This window comes from Chiloscyllium plagiosum, unplaced genomic scaffold (assembly GCF_037043375.1).
Source record: "Chiloscyllium plagiosum isolate Xiang-an unplaced genomic scaffold, Cpla_swu_hap1 HiC_scaffold_14, whole genome shotgun sequence".
In the NCBI taxonomy this organism is placed as follows: Eukaryota; Metazoa; Chordata; class Chondrichthyes; order Orectolobiformes; family Hemiscylliidae; genus Chiloscyllium; species Chiloscyllium plagiosum.
Genome location: NW_028270152.1, coordinates 35463517 through 35477349, shown reverse-complemented (window position 1 = coordinate 35477349; position 13833 = coordinate 35463517). Strand labels below are relative to the sequence as shown.

Sequence of the window (13833 nt, the reverse complement as noted above, 5' to 3'; positions counted from 1 at the left end):
GTTCTTTGGTTCTTTATGCTAGCTTATTTAAAAACTAGTGGGTTAGAATTGCTTTAGTCACCCCATTTAAGGATATTGTTCAGGTGTTCATGCAGACGTCTTCATATTTCTAGTGAACTGGTGAACATACCATTTATTAAATGTTCTACCAAAAAATCACAGAGCTCATAACAGCATATGTTGGGCACATGGCAACCAGAAATGTCTTCCCCCACAGTATGTATTGGAAAGTATACAGAGATGAAACCCTGCTTAATTAGTTAACAAGTGTCACTCAAATGTGCAGTCAAATGCAAATGTTACGCAGTGACAGTTCAGAAGCAACAACAAATCAATCAGATGCAGAGAAACCCACAATGATGATTATACACGAGTTGATTATTCAAGCATATTGTGTAATTACATATTCAGGAGTGTAGCGATAGGATGAGGACAATAACAAAAAGGTACAGAAGAGTATAGAAAGAGGGTTTAGAAAGAATGTGATAAGATAAAACTTGCTCTGAACATATGGTGGCAGATCAGAGTCAGAATGTCAAAGAGAGAAAGAGCAGAATATAATGTGGACAGTTAGAGATCTGCAGTGGAGAAAGAGAATCATAGGTTGTTAAGGGTGTCAGAGCAAGCTTGGAGGTTAAAGGAAATACCAATGCTTTTGGAATGAACATCACAAGGAGAATAGAGAACAAAATAGTGGTAATAGAAGAAGGGTTAGTGAAATTTGAGGATATGATAAGAAAAAGTAGGGAGGATTGGAATGTTGTAATAAAATTAGAAACAAGGATGGACAGGATTGGGACAGTAAAATAAAATGGAGAGGAGCTGATAATGGTGACGGTGGAAGCCCGAAAAGAAGAAGAGATGGTAAAAAGAAGGAAAAGGATGGAGTATAGAAGGAGGAATGAATAAAGAAGAGGAAGAAACAAGGGAAAGGAGAAAAATCAAAAGTGTTGCAGAGCAGGGAAGAGACAGAGAGAAATACAAACAGAGAAATTAAGGATAAAGAGGATATGAGAAGATGGGAAACACAGGATGAGGTCAAGGAATGGGTAGGGAAAAGAAGATCAGTTTCTATAAACTAAAATGGAATTGAAAAAGCTTAACCAAAGTTAGATTAGATGATGGGCTGGATTTTACAGGGTGCTATGTTCCCTGCTCTCCCTTCTACCCAAATAAAATCTCGGTTGGTAAACTAGCCATGAAAAAGCTGTGCCTGACAACCATTTTACACTCAGTGGAATGTTAGCTATCTCAGCAACACTCTGACCCACATTTATGCAGGAAATCCCATCTTTGAGAGTTGCCTGTTAATCAGATGATCAGCAGCTCTGTTATCCCAGCAATTGCAGGTTCAAGCAATGGCCATAGCTAAGAGTACAGCTAGAATCCAAAAACACAAGAGGCCACAGAGACTGGACAGTGGCTAAGTCCAGGGTATTGGCCCCAAGGTGTGAGGAACCAGGTTTCATAGGCTGGGAGCAGAGTTAAAAGAAGAAATATAATTTTGGGAGTTTGAGGGGGCTGCCTCTGACTGAGGCAGTATACATACCACAGAAGAAGAATGGGCAAAATGGCAAAAGTATACAAATTGGATAAGATGGAGAAAATGACAAACTAAATTAAATCACAAATTAATTAGTAAAAATTAACTAAATAAATATTGGCCTGAACTTTACCACACACCCTCCATCACTTGGGAAGTGAAGTGTAGTCACACATTGGTGGGCAGCAAGACATTCTATGGCATTTTGCTATCCAAAGCTAATAAAGAATCTAAAGATAAAGAAGCTAGCCAGTTAACAGTGATGGTCTTGCCCTAGTATCAGCAGTTTGCCATTTTAAATGCACATGTAGTAGTATGGCAGGCTGACAACAGAGGGAGGTGGAAGGCGGTCAACAACAAAGTGAATGGATGGCATTCAAATAACAAGGGTTTGCTCTATGATTCATAGGTGTCTCCCTGGAAACACTTTTACAAGCAAAGAAAGCAGACAGAAAGTAATTACAGCAGGAAGAGGAGGTGGTCATCTGGCCTTACAAGGAGAATTTAGCTAGATGTGGCAGATACGTAGCAACAATTTTTGAAAGAACCTGGATCCATTGCAAAACGAAATTTAATGCCCTTGGAGTGACTTCCATTGCAATTGACACTGAAGGAGAACAAGGTCCCTGGGACTTTGAGGGCAAAAATCAAATCGACCAGAAGCTGCCAGCCATACATCAGAAACTTCAGTATGTGAAGGGAGAGTTGGAGAGACTGGAGTTGTTTGCCTTAGAGCAGAGGAGATTGAGAGGGGACATGATTGAGGTGCATAAAATTATGAGGGGCATAGTCAGAGCAGGGAGGAAGAAACTTTTCCTCTTGATGGAGGGACCAATGCCTGGCTGGCATAGATTTAAGATATGGGGCAGAAGGCTTAAATGAAATGTGAGGAAAAACCTTTTCACCCAGAAGGTTGTGGAAATCTGGAGCTTAATGTTCGTAGATGTTGCAGAGGCAAAGACATCATAACATCTCAATATTTAAGTGGTATTTTGATGTGCACTTGTGATGCAAGACATACAAGGCTAAGTACTAAGTACTGAAAAATAGGATTAGAATAGTGAGGTGGCTGTTTTTGACTGTTGTGAATGCAATGGGATAAAGAGCCTTTTTCTATGCTATAGATCTCTAAGATTGTATCACTCTGCACCTAACAGTGTCATCAGAGAGGTGGTGGGTGCTACCAATAGAACACCCAAAGAGTGGGAACATGGCACAGATAAGTGAGAGCAGCAAGGAGGATGTAGATCATGGGGGACTGCAGGTTAGGTGGATCAGCAATAAGGACATGTGGGTCGGCTTCAATGTTACTAATGACAGTTCCCTTGATCAGACACTAACTGCCCTTTAACACAAGGCATCGCTATTGGTAATCTGTAAACTAAAAAAATCAAGATCTACCTATTATGCTGTTAGGTTAATACCAATGGTGGAAGGATGAGACCATTAGTAGGCATTAACTGCCTCAATTGTCTGAAGGATGGCAAAGCCGTCCTTGGACTTTTCTGCCATGGATTTAATTGGGGTGAAGGTGGGAAAGTGGTACAGTTCCTACCTATCACCCTCCTCCCTGAATAAGTTGGTTGGCCCTCAACCAATTCATCACAGAGAAAGTGCAAAAAAATCTGCTCAATGTGTGGTCTATGGCAACTGCATAGGCCTTTAAGCCACATAATGCTGAAAATCAAGAGGAGGCGCAAGGGAGTGGTTGAAAGAACAGTTTCAATTAAAACATTTCTCCTCCGCAGATTTTAATCATGACAATCAATACCTGAAAAAGTTACCTTAATTCTAAGGTTTCTAGCTCAGAGCTTGTTATAAAAATGACTTTGCTAACAAACGTACAGTTTAAAACAAACTTAACAACTACAAATGTTCAGGTTTAGATTAATTGAGGTAATTTTGATTGTATTTCTACTGAAACTTACATTCAATTTATTAATTTTCTTCAGACATACACATATAAAAATTATGCATTCTCCATAAGGCACTTGGTGATTTTCCAAATATTTGCTTTAAAATTACTAAAAAGTTAATCAAGGAGTTCCTGACAGGGTTTGTTTTGGAGAAAGATTTCAAAAACAGGGTGGTGACCTCGACCTGACAATTTGCACATTGCAAGGCACCTCCAAATCAATTGAGGCATCTAACATTTATCTTTAAAAGTTTGATCGAAGGTGTCCTTGTAATTATCTGCAGTAACTGCCTATTTGTGCGAATTGCACAAAAGGTTTAGAAGCGAAGACTGTGGATATTCCTTGAGATCCAAATTGGGACTGTGCAAGGATGTAAGAGTCATAACAATTTTGCAGAATCCTCACACACCCCTATACGATTCAATTAAATTGTTCAAAGAGGACTTGAAGATTGGGGACCAGAACTCACTCATGCACAAAATACCTTGTCACTCCAAGGAGAACGTGGAGACCATATGAGCACTGTCAATGGGTTTTGGATATGAGAGAATCTAGACTTAGCTCTGAAGCCAACTGTCCTCTGTTACTGGTGAGTCTGGTCAGTTGTAAACTTGTTTCATTAATGAAAAATCATGACTTCACAAAAAAAGTAACTGAACAATGATGCACTGAGTTGAGGGCCATCACTGAGGGTGGGAATACTTTGGAGCATCTGTCAAATACTGTTTATTAACTGTCCCTCACTTCACCATTATAACAATTTGCTTTGTTGCGAATGCAATACATAAAAAAAGACACTGGCAACTGAAGACCAGAAATGCTGAATCCCAATTTTCCAGCTCTTCCATTAATGTCCATATTGTCAGCTGTCAAAATCATTTGCTCTGGAATTTTACCTAAACCTCTCAGCCTTTTGTCTAGCCTACATAGAGTCAGAGATGTACAGCATGGAAACAGACCCTTCGGTCCAACTCGTCCATGCCAACTAGATATCCCAACCCAATCTAGACCCTCCCGCCAGAACCCGGCCCATATCCCTCCAAACCCTTCCTATTCATATACCCATCCAAATGCCTCTTAAATTTTGCAATTGTATCAGCCTCCACAACTTCCTCTGGCAGCTCATTCCATCCACTTACCACTCTGTGTGAAAAGGTTGCCCCGTAGGTCTCTTTTATATCTTTCCCCTCTCACCCTAAACCTATGCCCTCTAGTTCTGGACTCCCCGACCCCAGGGAAAAGACTGCCCATTTACTCTATCCATGCCACGCATAATTTTGTAAACCTCTATAAGGTCATCCCTCAGTCTCCGACGCTCCGGGAAAACATCCCCAGTCTGTTCAGCCTCTCTCTATAGCTCAAATCTTCCAACCCTGGCAAAATCCTTGTAAATATTTTCTAAACCCTTTCAAGTTTCACAACATCTTTCCGATAGGAAGGAGACCAGAATTGCACGCAACCAAACCAATGTCCTGTACAGCCGCAACATGACCTCCCAATTACTGTACTGAATACTCTGACCAATAAAGGAAAGCATACCAAAAGCCTTCTTCACTATCCTATCTACCTGCGACTCCACTTTCAAGGAGTTATGAACCTGCACTCCAAGGTCTCTTTGTTTAGCAACACTGTCATTAAATGTATAAGTCCTGCGAAAATTTGCTTTCCCAAAATGCAGCACCTCACATTTTATCTGAATTAAACTCCATTTGCCACTCCTCAGCCCATTGGCCCAACTGGTTAAGATCCTGTTGTAAACTGTGGTAACCCTCTTCGCTGTCCACTACACCTCCAATTTTGGTGTCATCTGCAAACTTACTAACTGTACCTCTTATGCTCGCATCCAAATCATTTATGTAAATGACAAAAGGTAGAGGACCCAGCACCGATCCTTGTGGCACTCCACTGGTCACAGGCCTCCACTCTGAAAAATAACCCTCCACCACCACCCTCTGTCTTCTACCTTTGAGCCAGTTCTGTATCCAAATGGCTAGTTCTCCCTGTATTCCATGAGATCTAACCTTGCTAATCAGTCTCCCATGGGGAACCTTGTCGAATGCCTTACTGAAGTCCATATAGAATACATCTACCGCTCTGCCCTCATCAATCTTCTGTTACTTCAAAAAACTCAATCAAGTTTGTGAGACATGATTTCCCATGCACAAAGCCATGTTGACTATCCCTAATCAGTTCTTGCCTTTCCAAATACATGTACATCCTGTCCCTCAGGATTCCCTCCAACAACTTGCCCACCAGAGGTCAGGCTCACCGATCTATAGTTCCCTGGCTTGTCCTTACCATCCTTCTTAAACAGTGGTACCACATTAGCCAACCTCCAGTCTTCCAGCACCTCATCTATGACTATCGATGATACAAATATCTCAGCAAGAGGCCCAGCAATCACTTCTCTAGCTTCCCAGAGTTCTAGGGTATACCTGATCAGGTCCTGGGGATTTATCCACCTTTACCCGTTTCAACACATCCAGCACTTCCTCCTCTGTAATATGGACATTTTGCTAGATGTCACCATCTATTTCCCTACAGTCTATATCTTCCATATCCTTTTCCACAGTAAATACTGATGCAAAGTACTCAGTTAGTATCTCTCTCATTTTCTGCGGCTCTACACAAAGGCTGTCTTGCTGATCTTTGAGGGGCCCTATTCTCTCCCGAGTTATCTTTTTGTCCTTAATGTATTTGTAAAAACTCTTTGGATTCTCCTTAATTCTATTTGCCAAAATGTCCCCTTTTTGCCCTCCTGATTTCCCTCTTAAGTATACTCCTACTTCCTTTATACTTTTCTAAGCATTCACTCGATCTATCTTGTCTATACTTTACATATGCTTCCTTCTTTTTCTTAACCAAACCCTCAATTTCTTTAGTAATCCAGAATTCCCTATACCTACCAGCCTTTCCTTTCACCCTGACAGGAATATAATTTATCTGGATTCTCGTTATCTCATTTCTGAAGGCTTCCCATTTTCCAACCATCCCTTTACCTGCGAACATCTGCCCCCAATCAGCTTTTGAAAGTTCTTGCCTAATACCGTCAAAATTGGCCTTTCTCCAATTTAGAACTGCAACTTTTAGATCTGGTCTATCCTTTTCCATCATTATGTTAAATCTAATAGAATTATGGTTGCTGGCCCCTAAGTCCTCCCCCACTGACACCTCACTCACCTGCCCTGCCTTATTTCCCAAGAGTAGGTCAAGTTTTGCACCTTCTCTAGTAGATACATCCACGTACTGAATCAGAAAATTGTCTGTACACACTTAACAAATTCCTCTCCATCTAAACCCTTAACACTATGGCAGTCCCAGTCTATGTTTGGAAAGTTAAAATCCCCTACCATAACCACCCTATTATTATTACAGATAGCTGAGATCTCCTTACAAGTTTCTCAATTTCCCTCTGACTATTGGGAGGTCTATAGTACAATCCCAATAAGATGATCATCCCTTTCTTATTTCTCGGGTTCCACTCAAATAACTTCCCTGGATGTATTTCCGGGAATATCCTCTCTCAGCACAGCTGTAAAGCTCTCCCTTATCAAAAATGCCACTCCCCCTCCGCTCTTGCCTTCCTTTCTATCCTTCCTGTAGCATTTGTAGCCTGGAATATTAAGCTGTCAGTTCTGTCCATCTCTGAGCCATGTTTCTGTAACTGATATGCTATCCCAGTCCCATATTCCTAACCATGCCCCGAGTTCATCTGCCTTCCCTGTTAGGCCCCTTGCATTGAAATGAATGCAGTTTAATTTATTAGTCCTATCTTGCCCCTACCCGCCCTGACTACTTGACTCGCTTCTGTTCTCAACTGTATCAGTCTCAGATTGATCTCTTTCCTCACTGTATCCCTGGGTCCCACCCTCCACCTTACTAGTTTAAATCCTCCCGAGCAGCTCCAGCAAATTTCCCTGCCAGTATATTAGTCCCCTTCCAATTTAGGTGCAATCTGTCCTTCTTGTACAGGTCGCTTCTACCCCAAAAGAGATTCCAATGATCCAAAAATCTGAATCCTTCTCCCATACACCAGCTCCTCAGCCATGCATTCATCTACTCTATCCTCCTATTCCTGCCCTCACTAGCTCGTAGCACTGCTCCTTAATCACTACATATTTGATCCTCTTGAGTACAGCACACAGACTGCATCTGAAGTACTTGTACAGTACTGATCACTGTGCTTACAGAAGAATGTTAATGCATTGGAAACAGTCCAGAGAAAGTTTACGAGGCTAATATCTGGAATGAATGGACTGCCTTATGACCAAAGGCTAGACAGGTTAGGCCTGTATCCTCTGGGGTTTAGAACAGCCAGAGTGAAATAATTGCAAAGAGGCTGGTATCCAGTCACTAAGTCACCCTTTATTCACATGTGCACAGTTCATGGCTTCTGCCAAGCTAACTCAGAGCCAGTCCCTACAGTGAGAAGACTCAGAATCTCCTGTTTACATCTGTCAGCCAGGACTCCCTGATTGACTCAGGTTAATAGCCTCAATCAAGGATTTCACATTCAATGAGATCCACCTGACCCTCATTCCAATCATTGGATAGTGGTAACTTCAGTGAAGCATGTAAAATCCTGAAGAAACCTGACTGAGTTGATGCTGAAAGGATGTTTCCGTTTGTGGGAGAATCTATATCTAAGAGTCAAAGTTGAAGAATAAGTGAGCACCCATTTAAACAGAGACGAGCAAACTTATTTTTTTCTCAGCGATTGACTGTCTTTGGAATTCCCTTTCTCTAAATGCAGTGGATGCAGAATCTTTAAATATTTTTATGGCAGAAGTAGATGGATTTTTTTGATTATCAAGGTGATGAAAGATTATTGGGAATATGCAGCAATGTGGAGTTGAAATTAAAATCAGATCAGCCATAATCTTATTATCTTTTTGCAAAACAGGTGTGAAGGGCCAAGTGACCTATTCATGTTCTTTGTTCATATGGCCATATGTTCATATTCTGTTTAACTGTGTACCACCATGCATGGTTGGATGTTGAAGCACAATTTGAAGGGATCAACTACTTGCCTGAGAACATGATCAGAGTAAAGGGTGTTTTCAAAAGGGCAGTGGATAAAAATCTGAATAGAAAAAATTGTAGGGTGTTGAAAAATGGCAGGAAGTCAGATGAGCTGTATTACTTTTGCTGAGATTAGAGTGGTGCTGGAAAAGCACAGCAGTTCAGGAAGCATCCGAGGAGCAGTAAAATCGACGTTTCGGGCAAAAGCCCTTCATCAGGAATACAGGCAGAGAGCCTGAAGGGTGGAGAGATAAGTGAGAGGAGGGTGGGGTGGGGAGAAAGTAGCATAGAGTACAATAGGTGAGTGGGGGAGGGGATGAAGGTGATAGGTTGGGGGGGGGGGGGGGGGCGGGGGGGGGAGGGTGGAGTAGATAGGTGGAAAAGAAGATAGGCGGAAAAGAAGATAGGCAGGTAGGACAAGTTATGGGGACAGTGCTGAGCAGGAAGTTTGGAACTGGGGTGAGGTGGGGGAAGGGGAAATGAGGAAACTGTTGAAGTTCACATTGATACCCTGGGGTTGAAGTGTTCCGCGACAGAAGATGAGGCGTTCTTCCTCCAGGCGTCTGGTGGTGAGGGAGTGGCAGTGAAGGAGGCCCAGGACCTCCATATCCTCGGCAGAGCTGGAGGGGGAGATGAAATGTTGGGCCACAGGGCGGTGTGGTTGATTGGTATGGGGGGTGTCCCAGAGATGTTTTCTAAAGCGCTCTGCTAGGAGGCGTACAGTCTCCCCAATGTAGAGGAGACCGCATCGGGAGCAACGGATACAATAAATGGTATTGGTGGATACGCAAGTAAAACTTTGATGGATGTGGAAGGCTCCTTTAGGGCCTTGGATGGAGGTGAGGGAGGAGGTGTGGGCACAGGTTTAGCAATTCCTGCGGTGGCAGAGGAAGGTGCCAGGATGGGAGGGTGGGTTGTAGGGGGGGCGTGGACCTGACCAGGTAGTCACGGAGCGAACGGTCTTTGCGGGGAAGGTGGAAAGGGTTGGGGAGGGAAATATAGCCCTGGTGGTGGGGTCCGTTTGGAGGTGACGGAAGTGTTGGTGGATGATTTGGTTTATTCGAAGGTTGGTAGGGTGGAAGGTGCACCAGGAGCGTTCTGTCCTTGTTACGATTGGAGGGGTGGGGTCTTAGGGCGGAGGTGCGGGATGTGGGTGAGATGCATTGGAGGGGATCTTTAACCATGTGGGAAGGGAAATTGCGGTCTCTAAAGAAGGAAGCCATCTGGTGTGTTCTGTGGTGGAACTGGTCCTCCTGGGAGCAGATACGGCGGAGGCGGAGGAATTGGGAATACGGGATAGCATTTTTGCAGGAGTAGGGTGGGAAGAGGTGTAATCCAGGTAGCTGTGGGAGTAGGTGGATTTGTAAAAAATGTCGGTCTCAAGTCGGTCGTCATTAATGGAGATAGAGAGATCCAGGAAGGGGAGGGTGGTGTCAGAGATGGTCCAGGTAAATTTAAGGTCAGGGTGGAATGTGTTGGTGAAGTTGATGAATTGCTCAGCCTCCTCGCGGGAGCACGAGGTGGCACCAATGTAGTCATTAATGTAGCGGGGGAAGAGGTGGGGAGTGGTGCCGGTGTAATTACGGAAGATGGACTGTTCTACGTAGCCAAAGAGACAGGCATAGCTGGGGCCATACGGGTGCCCATGGCTACCCTTTTGGTCTGGAGGAAGTGGGAGGATTCGAAGGAGAAATTGTTAAGGGTGAGGACCAGTTCGGCCAGACCAATCAACCACACCACCCTGTGGCCCAACATTTCAACTCCCCCTCCCACTCTGCCAAGGGCATGGAGATCCTGGGCCTCCTTCACCGCCGCTCCCTCACCACCAGACGCCTGGAGGAAGAACGCCTCATCTTCTACCTCGGAACACTTCAACCCCAGGGCATCAATGTGGACTTCACCAGTTTCCTCCTTTCCCCTTCCCCCACCTCACCCCAGTTCCAAACTTCCAGCTCAGCACTGTCCCCATGACTTGTCCTACCTGCCTATCTTCTTTTCCACCTATCCACTCCACCCTCCCCCCCCCCCCCCCCCCCCCCACCTATCACCTTCATCCCCTCCCCCACTCACCTATTGTACTCTATGCTACTTTCTCCCCACCCCACCCTCCTCTCACTTATCTCTCCACCCTTCAGGCTCTCTGCCTGTATTTCTGATGAAGGGCTTTTGCCCGAAACGTCGATTTTACTGCTCCTCAGATGCTGCCTGAACTGCTGTGCTTTCCCAGCACCACTCTAATCTAGACTCTGGTTTCCAGCATCTGCAGTCATTGTTTTTGCTGAGAGCTAATATAGAAATCACAGTCAAATGACCTATTCTGCTTTTTAACCATTCTATGATTCTATCATCATTCGTGTTATTCAAAGAGTTTTGTCAAGTGCAATGTAACAGTACTTACTTGATTTTCAGGATTGAAAGAAATATCACACCAGGTTTCTATCAATATCTATGTCACATATCATTTATAAAGGGCACTAAACCAATAGATTTAACTTGCTTTACTTATTAGTCATTCAAAGCTATAAGAAATCAGCCAATACATCAATTCACTGATTCTGGTTCATGATAAGAAATATCTAGTGAAAACAAAAATAGACCATTGCACTTTTATGTAATATACATAAAGTCAGGCTATTGTAAAATTGTAGATGTTCATTTGATAAAAGCAATACTTACTGAATTCCAAAAGAAATAAGTGACACACCCACAACTAAGATATCCAACAAGTTGAAATAATTTCGACAGAAGGAACCTTTATGTAGAAATGCTCCATATGTCATCATCTAAAGAAGTAAAGCATGGCAAGGCATAAAATGGAAGTAAGTAGTTTGAATATTTGCAATCTCAGCCAAATACTGTTTATTAACGGTCCCTCACTTCACCATTATAACAATTTGCTTTGTTGCGAATGCAATACATAAAAAAGACACTGGCAACTGAAGACCAGAAATGCTGAATCCCAATTTTCCAGCTCTTCCATTAATGCCCATATTGTCAGCTGTCCAGATCATATGCTCTGGAATTCCTACTGAAACCTCTCAGCCTTTCACCTTGTCCATATGATGCTCCTTAATCGCTATGTATTTGATCAGCCAACCACTTAAATATCTCCTAATATGGTTAATGCCAAATGTTGTCTCAGTGTGCTCAAGCAAGATACCTTGGGACATTTACTTTCGGGAGTCAGTTAGCTTAGATGGTTGCATGGCTGTTTTGCACTGCAGAATATCAACATCATGGGGTTCAATTCCTGCATCAGCTGAGATTATCATGAAGGACTCTCCTTCTCAACCTCTCCCCTCACCTGAGATGTGGTGACCCTCAGGATAAACCACGACCAATCATCTCTTTCTAATGACAGAGCAGCCCTATGGTCCAGTAAGTATCTCTCCTCTTGGTAGCTTATTTTTTGACATGCAAGTTGTTGTTCAATGTGCCAGTTGAAATAATGGAATAATACATTTTATAGATTCATTAATTACAATACTAATTTTTCACAAATTGGAAGGTACATAATGAGAAGAGCTTTAATTGCACAGAACATGCAAGAGTGGAATGGACCAATAATTCAAACAAAGGAAATCTAATTCCGACCCACCTTTCCTTGCAATTTAAATCAGAATGGATAACAAACTTTCGTTCCAGAACCAAGATCCTATTGTGATATTTTAAAGAGAAATTAACTATATATTAAACTTAATGGCTGCAGGCTGACATTCCCTGAGTATGGGAAACACTAAGCCACAAGTAGGCAAGAACAGCCAACTATCGTTCTAGCATGCTAATGGACTTGGAGGAGCAGAAGTCTTCTCTCTTGGCTTCCTCAAACTATTTCACACTCCATACATTAAAGACCAATCCATCTTCCCAATTCTCCAGCCAGATAATAATCCGCAACTCATCTTTCCCACCTTGCTCATGGTCCATCCTGCATTCTCCCTGATCTCCCAGCAATTTATATATCGCTGCAATCTTCCTTTTTTTTTAAACAATGCTTCCTGACTGTTGACTGATGCTACAGGTGTTCATGTCCAGCCCATTTTCAATCCAATTAGAATCTGCCAGGGAATTCAGAACAAAATTTAAATCCTCACAGCATTACATCTGAAATCTAATTATTCTGAGTTTATTGTTGTGGTTCTGTTCGTCGAGCTGGAAGTTTTTGTTGCAAACGTTTCGTCCCCTGGCTAGGCGACATCATCAGTGCTTGGGAGCCTCCTGCGAAGCGCTTCTTTGATGTTTCCTCCGGTGTTTATAGTGGTCTGTCCCTGCCGCTTCCGGTTGTCAGTTTCAGCTGTCCGTTGTAGTGGTTGGTATATTGGGTCCAGGTCGATGTGTTTGTTGATGGAGTTTGTGGATGAATGCCATGCTTCTAGGAATTCCCTGGCTGTTCTCTGTCTGGCTTGCCCCACGATAGTAGTGTTGTCCCAGTCTCGATTGGGTGCAGAAAGGAAGTTTGAGGGGGATCTGCCTCTGGAGGTAATATGGGCTGAAGTCAGAAATAGGAAAGGTGCAGTCACCTTGTTGGGTGTTTACTATAGGCCCCCCAATAGCAGCAGAGATGTGGAGAAACAGATTGGGAAACAGATTTTGGAAAGGTGCAGAAGCCACAGGGTCGTAGTCATGGGCGACTTCAACTTCCCAAATATTGATTGGAAGCTCTTTAGATCAAGTAGATTGGATGGGGCGGTGTTTGTGCAGTGTGTCCAGGAAGCTTTTCTAACGCAGTGTGTAGATTGTCCAACCAGAGGGGAGGCCATATTGGATTTGGTACTCGGTAATGAACCGGGACAAGTGGTGGGCTTGTTAGTGGGTGAACATTTTGGTGATGGTGACCACAATTCTGTGACTTTCACCTTGGTTATGGAGAGAGATAGGTGCGCACAACAAGGTAGATTTTATAATTGGGGGAAGGGAAGTTACGATGCTGTAAGGCAGGATTTGAGGAGCATACGTTGGGAGCATAGGCTGTCAGGGAAGGATGTGGTGGAAATGTGGAACTTTTTCAAAGAGCAGATACGACGTGTCCATGATATGTATGTACCTATCAGGCAGGAAAGAAATGGTCGTGTGAGGGAGCCTTGGTTGACGAGAGAGGTTGAATGTCTGGTAAAGAGGAAGAAGGAGGCTTACATAAGGTTGAGGAAACAGGATTCAGACAGAGCAGTGGAGGGATACAGGATAGCCAGAAGGGACCTGAAGAAAGGGATTAGGAGAGCTAAGAGAGGGCATGAAAAATCGTTGGCGGATAGGATCAAGGATAACCCCAAGGCATTTTATGCGTATGTGAGAAACCAGAGAATGACGAGAACGAGGGTAGGTCCGATCAAGGACAGTAGTGGGAGACTGTGT

General features: G+C 43.3%; 1 protein-coding gene across 13 annotated transcripts in view; it reads right to left on the bottom strand.

Annotated features, from left to right (window-relative positions):
- LOC122559001 (voltage-dependent L-type calcium channel subunit alpha-1D-like) overlaps window positions 1-13833 on the bottom strand; it is a 672668-nt gene that overhangs the window by 213425 nt on the left and 445410 nt on the right. For all 13 annotated transcript variants that reach the window (XM_087994295.1, XM_087994294.1, XM_043708069.2 and 10 more), the window contains one exon: window positions 11158-11264. In XM_087994295.1, coding sequence (XP_087850421.1) covers window positions 11158-11264 — 107 coding nt within the window. The remainder of the gene's footprint in view (window positions 1-11157; window positions 11265-13833) is intronic.